Source organism: Chelon labrosus (assembly GCF_963514085.1).
Source record: "Chelon labrosus genome assembly, chromosome: 10".
Classification (NCBI taxonomy): domain Eukaryota; kingdom Metazoa; phylum Chordata; class Actinopteri; order Mugiliformes; family Mugilidae; genus Chelon; species Chelon labrosus.
Genome location: NC_140360.1, coordinates 12,711,686 through 12,730,002, shown reverse-complemented (window position 1 = coordinate 12,730,002; position 18,317 = coordinate 12,711,686). Strand labels below are relative to the sequence as shown.

The window sequence follows — 18,317 nt, the reverse complement described above, 5'->3', positions numbered from 1 at the left end:
TTCAGACAATCTGTCTCTGTTTTATAACTAAAGTACCCAGAAACAATGCAGTTCCATATATATATTAACAAAACAAGTTCTGTCTGCTTCTAGTGTACACCAACAGTACCTGTGACTCTGAGAACGAGTTCATGTGCCAGAACAGACAGTGTATCCCCAAGCACTTTGTCTGCGATCATGACATCGACTGCACTGATGGGTCGGACGAATCCCCAGAGTGTGGTGAGTTTGTGCGACTCAAAGATTAAACAGGAAGTTAGGACATTTTGCTGTAAAGGTTAGAAGGAAACCGACATTTGTGGTTATTTGTGTTGAACCACCCAACTGAGGTTAGTGATGAATACGCTCTTGTTCTGGTGCAGAGTACCCTACATGTGGTCCAGATGAGTTCCGCTGTGCCAATGGGCGCTGCCTCAACCAGAAGAAGTGGGAGTGTGACGGAGAGTTTGACTGTCATGATCGCTCCGACGAAGCTCCCAAGAACCCTCGCTGCACAGACTCGGGTAGGGGTTATAATGTGTAGTTTCATCTAAACAATAAAGTATGAATGGAACTTGCTGATAAAGGCCCGTCCTGTTTCAAAATCTGACACAAGGTGCATTTTGTCTGTGATTTCAGAGAGGACGTGTAATGATTCAGCTTTCATGTGCCATAACGGCAAGTGTTTGAATGAGACTCTGCTGTGTGACCGCAATGACGACTGCGGCGATGGCTCTGATGAACTCAACTGTTTCATCAACGAGTGTCTCAACAGTAAGCTGAGTGGCTGCTCGCAGTTATGTGATGACCTCAAGATTGGCTTCAAGGTAAGCCATCTGATTGCTTCGGGGTTGTTTTTTCTTTTTTACGTTTTAATAGTTTTCTACCATAGATCACTTAAAAATACCAGTCTCGTTATTTGATCATTTGACATTATAAGACAGTATGCTTTACAGTTAACACAGAAAAAGGTTGAACCAGCCACTTCAGACCTGTAGTTATGTAAGACAAAGACGTGTTCTTGCTCTCGTTTTTGAGAGTAGGAGGTCAGTCTTAGAACAGCCTGAACTCTGTGTGAACTCTTGGGTCTTTGGTGTTGAGGTGCGGGTGAGTTTCCTTTTGAAAATGACTTTGTAGCACTTAACAGTTCATTTTATTTCAGTGTGGATATTAAAGGTGTATTGGGTATTTGTGCATACTAATACTAATTCCCACGTGATGTAAAACGAGAATTTAGAAGTGTGAGAGTCCACGTTCTTTCAAAACACAGCTATGAAAACTGACAATTCAAGCTCATTTTGACTGGTAACATTTTTGTAACCGTACATTACGCTAATAAGATGTTCTTGGCATTTCTTTTACACATTGGCTGTCAGCTTATGTTTTACCCATCCTCTCTGTGGTAAGACATATTTGCATGTGAGAGCTGAGGCTGTTAATGCAGATAATTTGACAGCAGCAGCTGGATTCCATGTCAGTTTTGTGATAGTAGTACCGGTTTATCTAAATGTGCAGCAGAAATTAAGCTTTCTCAGGTTTTTTTTTTTTTGACAGACAGTGGCAGGCCCCTGTAATTGGTCCGCACAAAAAGTGAGAAGTGCCAGAATGCATCGGCTGTGAGATTTTGACATGTGCTCCTGTGCTCTTGGCCCCTTCAGTGCAGGTGTCATCCTGGTTTCCAGCTGAAGCGTGATGGCAAGACGTGCGTGGATATAGATGAGTGCACAACCGTCTACCCGTGTTCTCAGCGCTGCATCAACACACACGGCAGCTTCCACTGTCTTTGCGTGGACGGCTTTGAAATCAGCCCCAATGACCCCACCATCTGCAAGTCCACATCACGTAAGCCGTGCAGACATGTGTGTTTTTCATCTCACTTGTTTCTCACAGCCAGTTCAGTCCTGAGACGTGTGTTTTCTTTCTGGTATTTGTGTGTAGCGGAAGAGCCCTACTTGATTTTTGCCAATCGTTACTACCTGAGAAAACTCAACTTGGATGGTTCCAACTACACTCTTATAAAGCAGGTGAGACACATTCTCCTCGGTTTAAAAAGACATTAGATATTGTTGCTGTTAGTCCTTTCACGTGGCTGCTAATACTGTACCTGTCTCACTTTCAGGGTCTCAATAATGCAGTGGCGCTGGACTTCCACTATGCAGAGCAGATGATCTACTGGACAGATGTGACCACCCAGGGCAGCATGATCCGACGCATGCGCATGAACGGCACCAACATGGAGGTCAGTGAGAACGTCTCATGTACATTTATTTAAATTAATATGTGGATACAGAGAACACATTTTAATTAGTATTCACCTCTTGCAGTGTTGCGTTTCTGATTGGAAACCTTATTGTTATCTTACCACTTGACTAGCAGGTCTTGCACCGGACCTCCTTGAGTAATCCAGATGGTTTGGCAGTGGACTGGGTTGGTGGAAACTTGTACTGGTGTGACAAAGGCAGGGACACTATCGAGGTATCAAAACTGAATGGAGCGTACCGGACCGTGCTGGTCAACAGCGGCCTGAGGGAACCTCGTGCTGTGGCTGTGGACGTACGCTATGGGTGAGAAACGAAAGCAAACTAAGCTCATTTGTTATTTTAACTTCTAAGCATCAAAGAGATCTTTCCCACTGAGTGAATTTCATTGAGAATTAAATTAATTTAAATATTGCAGCTACCTGTACTGGTCTGACTGGGGTGACAACCCTCACATTGGGAGAATTGGGATGGACAGCACCAACAGAAGCGTCATAGTAGAGGATAGGATCACCTGGCCCAATGGACTCACCTTGGACTTCATCAATGACCGTATATACTGGGCTGATGCCAGAGAGGACTACATTGAGTTTGCCAGCCTGGATGGCACCAACAGACACACAGGTAACAGACCATTATGCATATGAATACGTGAGCTTACTAAGATAGCACATCGTTCCCTGATTTATAAATTGTTCAGAGAGTGTGACACTTCAGATGTTCAGTTCAGCCACTGTTTTACTCTGTAGACATGTAAGATTCATATACAGGATATGATGTATGATGTATATTCTCACTACTGTTGTGTCTTTTTTGTTCAAACATAATTAAGTATGTGAAGTGAAACCTGGAGGAACCATGCTTACAAGTTGCAACTTCAACTTTTTATGCATTTACTTCATTTATATAAAAGTTGCACCGAGGATTTCAGCGTTTTTTGTCTTGCGAACTTAACAGAAGAGCGTAGTGATAGTGAAACATAAGGTTATCCTGTGATTACGTTTTGTAAGTTGGCAGGCCGATGGTCTTGTCATCTGTTTGAATGGTCAGGCATACACACACATATTTGTTTGGCCATAAGCAGGGAGGTTAGATGGTTGTCTGCAGGGCTGCAGTCCTTCAGAGGATAGAAACCCTGAATAGGGGAGATTGTTCTGGCAAGTATAGCCTCTAGCACATTGACGTCTGCATGACACTCAGCTGTTTAGTACACTTGCTACAATGGTTGATATTGTCACCCATGGTCGGTATGCAGGAATTCTGGAGCCCGCTGGGCGTTGAAATGTCCCACAATTGCTAATCTATGCTCAAAACATATAGACAGCTACGGCTTCTCATTATTCATTCAATGAATAAATGAATGTGCATAAAAATGACTTTACATATACGTCAGTTTCATCCAATACAATGTTTATGAACTACTGTTAAAAAGAACGACAAAAGAAATTTAAATTGTGTTATGAGCCCATTAAGTTATTCCCCCTGCCCTGGATACACAAACGATAAAAGCACCAATGTGGCCTTGTATGTCTTGGCAGAACAAGGCCGTCTGTTTGAACTCAGATAAGGATGGACCAAAGGGCGATTCCTGCTAATCCGACTAATACTTAATTTGAACAAATGCTCCAAAACTGCTATCACATTTCAAACATTCGAATTGTTTAAAGCACGTCGTTTGTTAAAATCGATGCCGAAGCCGTGTTCACTTGGCGCGTTTACTGTTTCATTCGCACGTGCGTGAATATGTGATCGATCCAGTGTGTGTCTGTAACGCACCAACTTCAAACACTGAGAGCAGGCACATGAAATGACAAATACGGGATGAGTGCAATAAGAGTGTAAAACCTAATGGGGTGTGGAACCTATTGCATAACGTGCAGATATAGCGGAGCCGCTGTAACTGTGCACCCCATCCTGTCTGGGCTTCACATTAACCATACCCTTTGCACAACAACAACACATCAGGAGGAAGAATATCAAATTAGTAATTGCTGAAATCATGGAATATTGCCACAGATTTTTTGGTATTTCAAACACAAATCAATTTTCCATATTTAATTAATTAGATATTAGCTGTTCTATGTTGCACACTTCACCTACATCTCTTTGTTGTGGAAAGTAGACTGTCTTTAAAGCTAAAATGCAAGCAGGAAAAGATGCCCCAATTACCTGTAGAGCGTCGTGAAATTTTACTGGAGATCATGCTGGAAAGTCTTCTGTAAATAAATTGCTGTTTGTGTTTACACTCTTAGTTCTGAGTCAAGACATCCCTCACATCTTTGCCATGACGCTCTTTGAGGAGTACATCTACTGGACCGACTGGGAGACTAAGTCCATCAACAGAGCTCATAAGTCTCTGGGCACCAACAAGACGACTCTCATCAGCACCCTGCATCGACCCATGGACATTCACATTTACCATCCCTACCGCCAGCCAGAGGGTGAGAGATGCACTGTTGTTGGAGGTTTAAAGTTTGGGAATTTCACCTGAAAAATAAATGACTAAAACCTTATCAGTATCAGTGAAATCAGGGGTAAAAGAGGTTATTTCCCTTCTTTCCCAGTGCTTAACCACCCTTGCCAGACTGACAACGGCGGCTGCAGTAACCTCTGCCTCCTCTCCCCTGGAGGAGGCTACAAGTGTGCCTGTCCCACCAACTTCTATCTGTCCAATGATCAGCGTACTTGCATGTCCAACTGCACAGCCAGCCAGGTAAGGAGTCTGTGTGTAGTCACCATTAATGGAAATATAAGTGAATGACTAGAGTTAATAAGTGTTTGTTCAGTATCTCAGTCGCTTGCTGTGGCTTGTTTGAGAAACTACTCATGCCTGGTTATTGCCTATTGACATCTGGCTGGTCGCCTGGTGCTACAGTACCTAGCATCTGCTTCTGTCAGCGACATTGAAATCCGTGGCGTTCCGGCCCATCATCGCTTTGATTCATTTCTCTCCCTGACGTAGTTTGTGTGCAAGAACGACAAGTGCATTCCTTTCTGGTGGAAATGTGACACGGAGGACGACTGTGGAGATCGATCAGACGAGCCAGCAGACTGCCGTAAGTCACATTCCTCTAACATGGTACATGCATGCGAGGTAAAATTCTGCAGGGAGAAGCTTAAATGACAGAGATGTTCAGTAACAAACGGTAATCTTCCTTCCATGACAGCGGAGTTCAAATGCAGGCCGGGGCAGTTTCAGTGTGGGACAGGCATCTGCACCAACCCTGCCTACATCTGTGACGGAGACAACGACTGCCAGGACAACTCAGACGAGGCCAACTGCGGTATGTCATCCCCAATTAATTCTATTTCTGCATACCATCAGATTGCTTTATTGTTCTTTACTGATTAGCATTAAATCTGTTCCTTGTTTTGTCGCCTGTGTCACTGCACTGCAGATATCCATGTCTGCCTGCCTAGCCAGTTCAAATGTTCCCACCCAAGCCGCTGCATACCCGGCATCTTCCGCTGTAACGGTCAGGACAATTGCGGAGAAGGGGAGGATGAAAAGGACTGCCGTGAGTAGCGCTGCTTTTACTTTTCTTCTCTTCTTCCTCCACCCAGGAGCTATAAATCTATTTGTAATTTCCTCCCATAGCCGAGGTCACATGTGCACCCACCCAGTTCCAGTGCTCCATCACTAAACGCTGCATACCTCGCGTCTGGGTGTGCGACCGTGACAACGACTGCGTGGACGGATCAGATGAACCCACCAACTGCAGTAAGACTCCCATTTTATTTTGCATGTCACTCATTATCGGTCAGCCTGATGATTGGCTGTCCGTCTAACTGCCGGCGAACGCCTCCCTTTTCAGCCCAGATGACTTGCGGCGTGGACGAGTTCCGCTGTAAAGACTCCGGACGCTGCATCCCTGCTCGCTGGAAGTGTGACGGCGAGGACGACTGTGGCGATGCGTCAGATGAGCCGAAAGAAGAATGCGGTAAGAATATATTTGAAAGTAGACAGAGGCAGGTATATAATTATCTCTGTCAGCTTTGGTTTTACCAGCAGCAACATTTTGTGATTCATACAGCTGAGAGGACTTGTGAGCCATACCAGTTCAGGTGTAAGAACAACCGCTGTGTGCCGGGCCGCTGGCAGTGCGACTATGACAACGACTGCGGTGACAACTCGGATGAAGACAATTGCAGTAGGTGTCACTTTTTAGGCTCAGAACCAATCCCCTCTTTACCGCATACATTTCAACATCTCTTAACTCACCTCGTCCACTGTCACTTAACACCTGTGCCGTTCCCACTGGTAACATGCTCACTTTGTACCTTTTAACATTTAAACTGTACACGCTAAGGCACTTGTTTAGGGCTAATTCATTGTCCAGTCACTGTCACTTCTGATGCGTCTCACATCATCTGGTATTTGTTTCATTTCATACTGTCCCGTTGGCATGAGCCAGAGGTAAGTCACTTTCACCGCTCCCATATTCAGTGTCACCTTTCTGCTGTGTCTTCCAGACTGTCTTCATTCTCATGTCTCCTGTCCCGCTGTGATCTCCTCTGACTTGTGAAAGCTGAGCTCTATATACCTACTGGCAATTTTGCCACCAGAGTCTGCTAAAAAATACCTAATTTATAATACAAATTTTGATTTTCACCACAAATATAACCTATAGGGACAGAAATAAAACCCTCAAATGAGTAATGTTAAAAATTAAAATAACATTGAGACTTATTGAGCTTCTTTCACTCTCTTGCATCTCCTCCTGCATTTGTCTACAGTCATCCCTGTTAGTGTGTCATCTTGTCTTGTGCTTTATTTGCTAAAGGCTAAAACGACCATAGCCCACCTGATTGTTGTCACTGTCACAGACCTTGCCTTTCCTCTTCCGCAGTGCCTCGACAATGTTCGGAGAGCGAGTTTGCCTGCACAAATGGCCGCTGTATTGCCGGGAGGTGGAAGTGCGACGGAGATCACGACTGCGCCGATGGCTCTGATGAGGTGCGGAGACCTAATGTTAAAATCAAATCTGTTGTTTGTATTATTTGCGCGTGTTTGTTGTGCATTTGTAAGTCGATTCTGATTCTCAGTTGCCTTCCGGGCTGTGATGTTTCTTTAGCACGGCTGTGATCTGAAGTGTGACAACGACCAGTTCCAGTGCAAGAACGGACACTGTATTCCCATCCGCTGGAGGTGTGATGCCGACCCTGACTGCATGGACGGCAGTGATGAGGAGAACTGCGGCGGTGCTGGTGGGTGTTTGAATAATTTAACCGACATTTACTGAGAAATTTGCAGAAGTGATTTGTCACACATTTGTCTGGCTGTGCCGCTGAATATCATGAAAATAAGTTCTATCAAGTTTTATGCAAACACACACCAGGAGTTAAAATCTCTTTCTTCCTGTGTTTCTCAGCTGGGCGTCACTGCCCTCTGGACGAGTTCCAGTGTAACAACACTCTGTGTAAACCTCTCGCTTGGAAGTGCGATGGAGAGGATGACTGTGGGGACAACTCTGATGAGAATCCTGAAGAATGCAGTAAGTTGCAAATCACGCACAGATTGAATGTCTGTCGGCCCTCATCTTTTGTCCTGATCTGTTTCTTTTCTTCCTACTAACTTCTTATCCCGCTCTCTGTTCGGCCCTCAGGGAGGTTCCAGTGTCCACCCACCAGAGCGTTCCGTTGCCAAAATGACCGCGTATGTCTGCATTTGTCAAAGAGATGCGACGGCGTCAACAACTGTGGCGACAACTCGGATGAACTGAACTGCGGTGAGTTGTGGAGTTTTTTTAACTATGACTCTCCTGCTGCTGCTTAAACTTTGATTAAGGAGACGCTGACATGTGTCACACCCTTTTTTGTCTGCAGAGGCTGCTCCATCTGTTCCCTCATGTGAGAAGGACGAGTTCTTGTGCGCCAATGGCAGATGCATCACGGCGTCCACTCAGCGCTGTAACTACTTCAATGACTGCGAGGACTACGGCTCCGATGAGATCAACTGCAAGACAGGTGCCTCTTGATTGCGTATTATAACTGGCTACAGATCTGAAGTCTGACATGCTCAATGTTTAAATGCCACGACTCATCTTTCACTTGTGTGCTTGCTTCCAGACAAAAAAATAAATGACTGTCGTAGCAACAGGACTCAGTGTGGGGATGGAGACGAGACCCACTGCGTCATCAATGGCACAGACTCCTTCTGCTCTTGCAAACCAGGCTTCCAGAAGACAGGACCCCACACCTGTGGAGGTACAGACAGAGTAACAACTCACTTCACACGTGTATGTTGGGTTGTAATATTTTTCTTTTTACTGAGTTTCCTTTGATTTTCCATCTCCCAGATAAGAACGAGTGTCTCCAGTTTGGAGTGTGTTCCCACATCTGCAACAACACCAAAGGCTCCTACAAGTGCAGCTGCCACAAGTACTTCACCAGGATCAGTGACTCCTGCAAGGCTGACAGTGAGGATCAGACTTTCATCTGTTTGATATCTTTTTATTTTCAAAAGCCATCGTTGTGACTTATTCTCTTTTCCTTCCAGACATGAACAGCAGCCGACAGATTCTCTACATCGCTGACGACAACGAAATCCGGAGCCTGGACCCCGGCATGCCCAACTGGCGCTATGAGCAGACCTTCCAGGGAGATGCCAGCGTGCGTATCGATGCGATGGACCTGCACGTCAAGACCAACCGCATCTTCTGGACTAACTGGCACACGGGCCGCATCTCCTCCTACGAACTTCCGGGACCGTCCACGTCATCGTCTTCCTCCAACTCTCACCGCAACCGACGGCAGAGCGAGGGCAGGATCACCAACCTGCAGGTAATGCTTGTGGAATATGTCCAGAAACGCGGGCTATGAAGACGCGCGCTTGGCACACTCAAACACAAGAGCAGTCATTAAAAGCATTTCTGCTCGTATTCAGATCAAAGAGCTCAAGATGCCTCGGGGTATAGCTGTGGACTGGGTGGCCGGTAACCTGTACTGGACTGACTCTGGTCGAGATGTAATTGAAGTGGCTCAGATGTCAGGTCAGCACTGCAAGACCCTCATCTCTGGCATGATAGACGAGCCGTACGCCATTGTAGTAGATCCACAGAGAGGGTAAGACTGCGCTTGATTGAAATTATTTGCTTTATGTCACCATATTGGTAATTGTGTTGTTTAACTGTTGTGCTTTCTATTTAGTACCATGTACTGGGCAGACTGGGGGAACCACCCGAAAATTGAGACAGCCGCCATGGACGGCACACTAAGACAAACTCTAGTCCATGAGAACATCCAGTGGCCCACAGGTCAGTGCTGCATCAACACCGTATGATTTATCTCCGCCTGATGTTTCCAGGGAAAGAAAAGCGTGGATGTCAGGCATCATACCATGATTTGTATATAGATTTCCATTTCTTGAAGGAGGCTCTGTCATTCTGCCCCTGCAGGTTTGGCTGTGGACTACTTCAACGAGCGTCTTTACTGGGCAGATGCTAAACTCTCAGTCATTGGCAGCGTCCGTCTGGATGGCTCAGACCCCGTCATTGCTGTCTCCGGCATTAAAAACAGTTGAGTTCTTTAAACAAACCTGAATGAAACATAAACATATAAAAATCTGACATTAACACATGTACCTTTGCCTTATTTCTCTCATTTCTAGACCTGCTCCATCCATTCAGCATTGACATCTTTGAGGACTACATATATGGGGTCACATATATAAACAATGTCGTCTTCCGGGTCAACAAGTTTGGCAAAGGCCCCATGGAGAATCTCACTACAGGCATCAACCACGCTACAGACATCGTCCTGTACCACCGTTACAAGCAGCCAGAGAGTGAGTGTCAAATGTACTCACACATCATGTGCCTTGTTTCAACATTTAAGTTTTTATACACTGTGCAGATTTTTCTCATTGGATGTCTTCTTTCTCTCTGCACCAGTGACTAACCCATGTGACAGGAAAAAGTGTGAATGGCTGTGTTTGCTCAGCCCCAGTGGACCAGTGTGCACATGCCCCAACAGCTACGTCGCAGACAACGGCACCTGCGTGGAGAGGCCGAGTCCCTCCCAGTCACCCTTCTGTAAGTCTGCAGATATACGTCACATGTTTATATCCAAACTTCCGTTTTAGCAGATTGACATCTGAGCTGTTTACATTGTGATCCTGCAATTAAAAATGTCCCCTTCCACAGCTCCGCCCTCAGGGCCCTGCAACGTTCAGTGTCAGAACGGTGGGAGCTGCTTCCTCAACGCCCGTCAGGTGGCCAAGTGTCGCTGCCAGCCCAGCTACACTGGAGAGAGATGTGAGATCAACCAGTGCAGGGACTACTGCAAGAACGGAGGCACCTGCACTGCTTCCCATACAGGTAAAAGCATCCTTTGGAAACCTTGTGATCTGCCTGTTGGCCTGCATATTGTTTGCATATTGAAGGCTACAAAAGTGTCAGGGTAAATTCAGGTTTCTTTTAACTCTTAATTCATATTTTCCCTGTGTCGTAGGTGCACCGACTTGCAGATGCCCGAAGGGCTTCACGGGGCCCAACTGCAACCTCCACACTTGTCAGGACTACTGCCAGAATGGAGGCAACTGCTCGGTCAACATGGGCAACCAGCCAACCTGTAGCTGCCCGCCAGAGTACCAGGGAGACCAGTGCCAGTACAGTAAGTGGCCGCACGTGTTTTCAGATGTTTTCACATTATTTGACTTGACACTGTGTGTGATTGTTAAAACAATTGGTATGTTGTGGCTATGCAATTAAATGAGTCTGTTCTGCGCTTCTCTTTTCTTCTTTCTTGTCAGGTAAATGTGAAGGGTTCTGCCAGAACGGTGGAACCTGCTTACAAACCACCAATGGCACCAAACTCTGCCTGTGCCCCACTCAGTACATCGGGCACCAGTGTGAGCTGGACAAATGTCAGTTCTGCGGGACGGGCAAGTGTTTGACGTCATCCTCGGGGGAGGTTTCCTGCAGGTAGGCAATGCTGTCGAATGTGGACTCTGCACCAGAGAAAGTAAAGTTTAATTAGTAAATATTTGTTAGCTTTTATTTTGGAAAGTTTTGGTCTTTGGACTCTGTAAGGTCACTCTACACCATTCTGTTGACTTATGCTACTTAAAAGTTTGCCATGTGGTCAAAAGTACGTGAAAATGCTGACACAGGACATTAATATGCTGTAGTAGGAGTGTAAAGTGGCTAATTCATTGTTTTTTTTTGTGTGTGTGTAGTTGCCCCAACGGTCAGACCCAGCCCAGCTGCTATACTTGTTTGGACTACTGCACAAATGGACAATGTACAGTGGAGACACGCACACTGCTGCCTCAGTGCAAGTAAGATATGACCCCCGCAACTTCAGCTCATCATCCACACATCCATATGATTTACTGTGTTTCAAACTCACATACTTTATAACTCTGTCCAGGTGTCCCACTGGATGGACGGGATACAAATGTGAAGTGCCAGCTGCCCCTGTAGATTCGTCTTCTTCTTCTGGTGGAGGTAAGTCACAAAGTTCCCGATAGGCGGTTATTTTAAGAAATCCCGCACTTCGCTCCTACTCGCTCACATTATTTGATCCCTCGCAGGCACGGCCTCCATTGTCATCCCAGTGCTTCTCCTGCTTCTGCTGGCGTTCCTGGTGGTCGGTGCCATCTTGTGGTACAAGCGGAGAATGCGCGGGTGAGTCCTCGTCTCTGAGAGTCCTTGGTTTTTACCCAAACTCCATTTCTCATCCGGTCCTCGCGCCTGTGCTGTCTAGCTTCTCTTTCTCTCTTACCTTTTGATAACCATCTATTTCCTGTCTCCCAGGTCTCTGTGCCCGGGCAAATCTCGTTCTCAGTGCTCGCGGTAACTGGATAGGGTTACATAATTCACCTATTGACCCTCAAGTCCTCTCCCCTTCCCTTTCCTAATATACAGTCAGATTGGCTATGCTTTTTTGTCAGTGCATTTGTCCGTCCTGTGGGTCAGTGCAGAAATCTGTCTGTCCGTCCTTGCCTGCCATCTCCTGTTTACCTCCCCGAGTCACATCGAGGCCTAATGACTCTTATATGAAGTAGCTCTGGATGGTGACGCACAAACAACTGAACCGTCCTTCTTGCATCTCCATACCTTTCCTTGTTTACATGTGTAAATGTTAGGCTTATGCCATGTGCTTGCAGAGTAAAATGTAGAACTGTGCATCGATGGAAAATGTCTATTCGCTTGCAAAGAGCTGAACATTTGCAACGTGAGAATCCAGCATTCTCTGTGACAGACATGCTGCGCTATATTCCACGGGTTTGATCAAATGACCTTTTGACAAAAAAAAAAAGCTCATTTGACAACCTTTTAATATGTGTTGTCTTGGTTGCGTGGGTTGTGTGTAGCTGATGCTGAGTCAGTATCCGGTTAGGATGCTTTTCTGTGACTGAATTATAGCACATCTCGTTTTTGGGAATCTTTTGCTAAGATGGTAAATCACTTTTGATTTTGTCTCCCTGCAGTGCCAAGGGCTTCCAGCACCACCGAATGACAAACGGAGCCATGAATGTTGAGATTGGGAACCCTGCCTATAAGATCTATGAAGGAGACCCTGATGATGACGCTGGAGAGCTTTTGGATTCGGACTTTGCTTTGGACCCGGACAAGGTGAGATATCATAGAGCACTCACGTTTAAATTGTCCGTTCATGTTCATATCGGCTCCTTGTTTTCTTAATTTTTGAACAGATTTTACCTGCGTCTACATAGCAGAAATGTGTACCCAGATTGACCAAATTTAAGTTTAATAAGTGCATTAAATAAAAGATCTGTCCAGATGTATTCAAAGGTTATGACTGTTAAGAGCTAGTTTGTCAGGATAACCAGCTGGTGGCGCTAATTCCCCAGCAAGGTACCATTAAACTGCTGCAAGTAAGGAGGCTGCAACAAGTTTATGACACTAAGAGCACCAGTCAAAGCACAGACTTGGAAAATTGTAAGCAGTATTGTGAAAATGTGTGATTTATATTTGTTTTATCTATTCATTTGAGGAACGTTACACTCTCTTCAAAGTTTCATGTCATTCTAAAGTCTTTGTCCAAATGTATTTTTTGAAATTTCATGCACAGGCGCCTTATTTACGAAGTAAAAATGTTCCCATCCCATTTTGCTGCTTTTCGGATGAGCATAAAAACTTTAAATTTCTAATTTCTGTTGTGTTTTTGTTCAAACTTTTGGCATTTTGATGCACCTGCACTCACTAAAACACGGAACCAGAGCATGCAAGGAGACAGACCCAGTGAAGAATATATCAAGCATGCAGAATGTAACAAATCAAACCTTTAAGCCGTGGTTTTAGTGGTGAAATAATTTACTGTTATTTAGGTGAACTGGCCCTTTTTTTAACGTGCAAAATTCAGCAAGTGCGCTTCGGACATTTATAGAATCTGTGCCTTTCTCTTGCCCTCAACTCACCATGTAATTTTCCTTTCTCTGCAGCCCACTAACTTCACCAACCCAGTGTATGCCACCCTGTACATGGGCGCCCACAACAGCCGCAACTCTCTGGCCAGCACTGACGAGAAGAAGGAGCTCCTCTCCCAGGGAGACGATGACATGAGTGACCCGCTGGCGTAGAGCTCGGCACGGGCTGAACTCTTGTCAGCATTGTCCTGCCTTGCCCAACCCAGTGCTGAGCGGACGAGCGCTCTCATCTTATGCCTTTACCAACTGAAAAGAAAAAGCAACAAAAAAAAAAAAAAAAAAAGCGAGAACACTGTATAAAATGTATAAAATGAAGGACTACTTTTTTAAGTGATTGCAGTATTATATTTTGTTCTTTGACAAAAAAAACAACAAAAAAAAAGTCCTCTGGTGACGGAAAAGGAACCATTTTATAGACATTTATTCAGTTCTTTTTAATTTTGCTCACCTCCTCACAACAACTCTCCCTCCTCTCTCACGCATATAGCCACTACCTCTGTGCAAATGTAAAAGATAGAGAGATACAAATGGCAGTGGAACAATTTTAATTTTTTTATTTTTGTATGAATTGTATAGGGGAGAGAAGAAAAAAAAAAACAGAATATTGTTCCATCCTAGAAAAACATTAGCCGAGTCTTTGTTGTTCGTGAAAGAGAGGAGACGTGTCAGTGCTCACTATGAATGCTTCCTGGATGCTGGTGCAGCTCAGTCTTTCGCGTTATGTGTATATGTATGTTTGCTGCTGGAGGCCTAAAGGGAGACCGAGGCTGGGGGAGGAATGAAATGATGTTTAACTGCACATGTACACACGGGAGGACTCGGCATCGCGGACAGTGTGTGTTCTGTCGTCGCGAAGAACTACATACAAGTGATTGTCTTTTACCTCCTTGCACAGACTAAAGTTATATATTTCCATATATATGAACCTATTAACAAAGTGTCTTGAGAATATACCCAGGAATACAAACAACAGTAACAAATAGCAGTCTGTACTTTTTAACAGTTTTTTAAGTCATTGTGTAATTGACATGCTTTGTGTCGGCAATGAATGAGGCAATGTGCGAGTGTGCTGGTTGAAGATGATTGTAATAAAGTCCACATTCCAGGATGAAAAGTCTGGGATGGAAATCCGTGGCCTTGGTTTAGCCTACTGCTGGACACTCTGGACAGGAGCCGGATTTGTTTTTTTTCCTCTAACAGCTCTAGAAAGTTTTTATTTGTTTTTTTTTTTTTGTTGGGAAGAGGGGAGTGAAGGCAGGCTTCTGTGAATTTTCGGTCATCACTGATTAACGACACGACCAATAATTAGCCCAGAGTGGTCGCGTTTGTCTTCTGTCCTTTTTGATTGTAAACGTGCTTTCGGGAAAGGCCAGGGAGACCGTTTGATGGTACGTACTTCTGTGGGAGAGTTTTTTTTTTTTTAGCTTTATGTAACTACATGGACATGTCATTTAGGTTAATGCTCATTGTTAAGTGCATTCCCAGGAAGGAGTCTGATTAGCTTCCTGATAAGCATTCCCCCCTTTTTTTTTTATATAATTCCTTTGCTTTGCTGCTAACCATCTGTCCGTCAGCCTGGTGTCTCTGTGCATCTCACCGCTCACCACGCTGCTTTTAACTGAGCTCATCAGCCATACCTGCCGTATCATTCTGCATGGTGCTCACACACCCAACCCAACGAGAGGAAATTCTAGCTTTACTCCTCACTTGTTAACAGTATTCATCACTTTTAATTTTGTTTTGGGTTTTTTTTTTTTTTTGCATCCTGCTCTGTTAAACTTTCACCATGTAAATTAGAACAATCACAGTTTCGGTTGGAGATTTTATTTCGTTGGCGAAAACCCCCACACGCGTGTGGTTCTGATTGTTTTGTTATGATTCTATTTCTTTTTGATATAAGAAATTAAATGGATTTTTATAGTAGACATGTACGATGGCCCTGGTCTGTCATTTGGGGAGGAGGCGAGGAAAAGCGGCTAGTATTTGCGTGCATCAGAAATAATAAGCGTCAGTTATCCTAGAAATAAGAAATAAAACTTGAAGAAAAAGCTTGTTGAATGTTGCTTCGTCAAAAAAAGACCCCTCCTTTGCTTTCTGAGCCCAGAACTGTAAAGACAACTTGTAGTTATGCATTTCATCATATTTATTAAACATGAAGTGTCATCTTTCTGTCAAAAGACAATACCAAGGACAGTTTCCTCTAAAAAGTAAATTTCTTGGTTTGAATGTACATCAGTGTAAAGAATAGTGTCTCATACACGGTTGAGCCAAATGAAGTAGTGTAAAGACATATCGCTCCCTTTGTGCCATGTAAGTCTCAACAGCTTTTAGGAGGAAAGGCAACAGATATATATATTTTTTTTTTAAAAAAGCTTAAAACACCCCTCATCCTTCATCTAGTCTTCTTCTTGCATTTGTCACCTCCCCAGACAGGAAGTGTCGTCGAGGCGCATAACATTCAGTTTTTAAACCACTACTTGGACAAGGCACAAAGACGTAGGGTCTCCCAGCTGCTTAAAGACACTGATTTGCTAGAGAGGTAAATAAAAAAAATATATATACCCTCTAGCTGTTCCTTTAAAGCCTGAAATTTTAACTTGCATATTGCCGTCAGTATTATAAGGAGAACGTTATAGTACAAGGCAGTAGAAAATACAATCTTTAACAAATGAAAGGTGTAAAAGAAACAAATTATGGCTGAATCACAAAACAATAACACTGTTTCCACAAAAGGCACTTCTTAAGAAAAACATGAGACGCTTGAGAAGTTTTGGTTCGGCTAGCTTTCTCCAGAAGAACTAGTAAAAGTGACAGTCTTCTCCACCCAGATACAGTCTGAACGGAGTCAGTATTAAGTCTTGATTGAATGTGTTGGGAAGACTTAATGTTGAGAAACTGTCCACGAAATGTCTCGTTAGAATATCAAAGCTTCTGTTAAAAGGGAGAAGGCAAACATCCCAGCAGCAGAGTTGGCAACTTATCTTGGCTGCCTTGCAGTCTTAAGTCCTGCTTCGACTGTACGTTTGGAGGTTTTCTAGGAATAACCACATGAAGATCCACGGGCTGGGAGGCACTTGTTAGCGGAAGTGCACTTCTTCCTCTGCCAGTCCTCAATTTGCCTCACCTGTACTGTTGTCAACCTCCAGCTGGTCCAACTCTCAATCCCAGCAGAGCAGGGGAAAGTCTTACACTTGCAGTGACAGGGGGAGTAGCCCATTGTGCTTCTGAAATGATGCCTGCAAAGTGGCTGTAAAGGGCCTCCATAAATAAATAAATTACCCAGCTAAAGCAAGGGCTCTGTCCTGTCCTCCCTTTTCAGTCTTTGTGATCTGCAGCCTCGGGGGGTTGAGACACGGGGAGGAGGGTTATAGCGGGGAGGGGAGTTTAAGTGACGAGTAAGTGGTTTAGGGTCTCTTCCAACCGCTCCGGATCAACGCGTCAGCTCGCAGGAAAGGCTGGTTTCGGAGATCTGTGAGTAGGCGTGGAGAGAGGGGTGAGAGACAGGGAGGGGACACACATGTTAGAGGAGCAAAACTTGTTTCCTCTTACTTTTTCTTTTAACGCCTTTGCTTTTAAATGCAGAGGACACACACTCAGCTCCCACTTTATTAGGTACACCTAATAAACTGCTGTGTTTCTGTCGCTTGGTCCACCTCGTTTGCATCAGTGAGGGTAAGCTTATTAACAGAAACACCTAGCTGTATAATGCAACACATCCTAGAAAAAAAAATAATAATCATGGAGATGCTAATAACCTCAAGAATATTGCTGTATTACAGTGCATTACTTTTTTTTAGCTAACTGTACTTAATAAAATGGCAACTGAGTGTTAACTGTAGTATATTTCAAATATGAAAAATGAGCAAATAAGAACGTAAACATTCCCACAACCTTGGATTTCAGCTGACACAGAAAAGCAGTGAAATCCAAGGCTTTGGGGATGTTGTCATAGCAACTGCTTGACACAAAAAATGCAGCAGTTTTAAAAAAATTAATAAAATAAGCCATCATGGTTTCAGTACAATGGTCAACAAGCTCTTTGTGTTATTGTCTAACATATAAAATGTGTGTGAAAGTAAAAGTTTTGTAAGATTTTTGGATGGAGAGCAATGGACCCATGTTTTTTTTTTTTTTTTTTTTTTTTTTTTACTGTAGAGCCTGTTGACCAGATAAATAGCCGTTGAGCACACCGCATATGACAGTTAGCAAAGACAAACATGGCGGACGTTGTTGACAGGTGAGGGGTAAATGGACACTGGACAACATGCAACACGTAATAGGAGGGAATGAGGACGATGATGATGATCTTTAAGGGTACAGGTCTGCATTAAAACTGTTAAAAAATACCACAGGGGGCTCTTCTCCGAGGCAAAGACTTGATGGATTCTTAACCAACTAGCCAAGCGATTTCTCCGTAGCACGGCTCTAACAGGCTTCTTCAAATTAGTTGTGTGTGGTAAAGCAAATCTCAAAAGCTTTTTTTTTGTTTGTTTGTTTGCATCTGAAGCGCTAGCTGAAGCAGCTGACATCACTGTAGCAGCACAAATGAGCCGGAGGGCCAAGCGGGCCGGGTTTTTAGCCAGGCTACCTTCCTTACCCTCTCTTAGGAGTGGGAAATACTGTCATTAATCTTCTTCTCAGCTGGAGAGGGATGAGGGGGGGTGGAATAAACAGTGGTTGGTTGA

The 18,317-nt window shown here is 44.2% G+C and overlaps 2 protein-coding genes across 5 annotated transcripts in view; one reads left to right on the top strand and one right to left on the bottom strand.

Annotated features, from left to right (window-relative positions):
* LOC311495027 (low-density lipoprotein receptor-related protein 1-like) overlaps nt 1–14,291 on the top strand; it is a 77,640-nt gene extending 63,349 nt beyond the window's left edge. The window contains exons 53-89 of one of the 2 annotated variants that reach the window (XM_084554329.1): nt 94–222; nt 363–503; nt 619–806; nt 1,638–1,821; nt 1,918–2,003; nt 2,099–2,218; nt 2,356–2,543; nt 2,656–2,861; nt 4,490–4,678; nt 4,802–4,950; nt 5,200–5,293; nt 5,405–5,521; nt 5,636–5,755; nt 5,836–5,958; nt 6,053–6,178; nt 6,272–6,388; nt 7,088–7,194; nt 7,313–7,445; nt 7,610–7,732; nt 7,844–7,966; nt 8,064–8,204; nt 8,307–8,444; nt 8,537–8,656; nt 8,737–9,020; nt 9,124–9,302; nt 9,387–9,493; nt 9,635–9,754; nt 9,847–10,023; nt 10,130–10,270; nt 10,382–10,555; nt 10,689–10,850; nt 10,990–11,161; nt 11,416–11,517; nt 11,610–11,686; nt 11,773–11,866; nt 12,673–12,817; nt 13,648–14,291. In XM_084554329.1, coding sequence (XP_084410455.1) covers nt 94–222; nt 363–503; nt 619–806; nt 1,638–1,821; nt 1,918–2,003; nt 2,099–2,218; nt 2,356–2,543; nt 2,656–2,861; nt 4,490–4,678; nt 4,802–4,950; nt 5,200–5,293; nt 5,405–5,521; nt 5,636–5,755; nt 5,836–5,958; nt 6,053–6,178; nt 6,272–6,388; nt 7,088–7,194; nt 7,313–7,445; nt 7,610–7,732; nt 7,844–7,966; nt 8,064–8,204; nt 8,307–8,444; nt 8,537–8,656; nt 8,737–9,020; nt 9,124–9,302; nt 9,387–9,493; nt 9,635–9,754; nt 9,847–10,023; nt 10,130–10,270; nt 10,382–10,555; nt 10,689–10,850; nt 10,990–11,161; nt 11,416–11,517; nt 11,610–11,686; nt 11,773–11,866; nt 12,673–12,817; nt 13,648–13,785 — 5,234 coding nt within the window. In that variant the 3' untranslated portion in view covers nt 13,786–14,291. Of the gene's footprint in view, nt 1–93; nt 223–362; nt 504–618; nt 807–1,637; nt 1,822–1,917; nt 2,004–2,098; nt 2,219–2,352; nt 2,544–2,655; nt 2,862–4,489; nt 4,679–4,801; nt 4,951–5,199; nt 5,294–5,404; nt 5,522–5,635; nt 5,756–5,835; nt 5,959–6,052; nt 6,179–6,271; nt 6,389–7,087; nt 7,195–7,312; nt 7,446–7,609; nt 7,733–7,843; nt 7,967–8,063; nt 8,205–8,306; nt 8,445–8,536; nt 8,657–8,736; nt 9,021–9,123; nt 9,303–9,386; nt 9,494–9,634; nt 9,755–9,846; nt 10,024–10,129; nt 10,271–10,381; nt 10,556–10,688; nt 10,851–10,989; nt 11,162–11,415; nt 11,518–11,609; nt 11,687–11,772; nt 11,867–12,672; nt 12,818–13,647 lie in introns of both variants that reach the window. The other variant, XM_084554328.1, reaches the window with a different exon arrangement.
* Nucleotides 14,292–15,689: 1,398 nt separating this feature from the next.
* fmnl3 (formin-like 3) overlaps nt 15,690–18,317 on the bottom strand; it is a 30,835-nt gene continuing 28,207 nt past the window's right edge. For 2 of the 3 annotated variants that reach the window (XM_084554334.1, XM_084554335.1), the window contains exon 26: nt 15,690–17,101. Coding sequence is in view for 1 of the 3 variants with exons in the window: in XM_084554336.1 (XP_084410462.1) it covers nt 18,236–18,273 (38 nt within the window). In the remaining 2 variants the exon portion in view is untranslated. Of the gene's footprint in view, nt 17,102–18,229; nt 18,274–18,317 lie in introns of all 3 variants that reach the window. The other variant, XM_084554336.1, reaches the window with a different exon arrangement.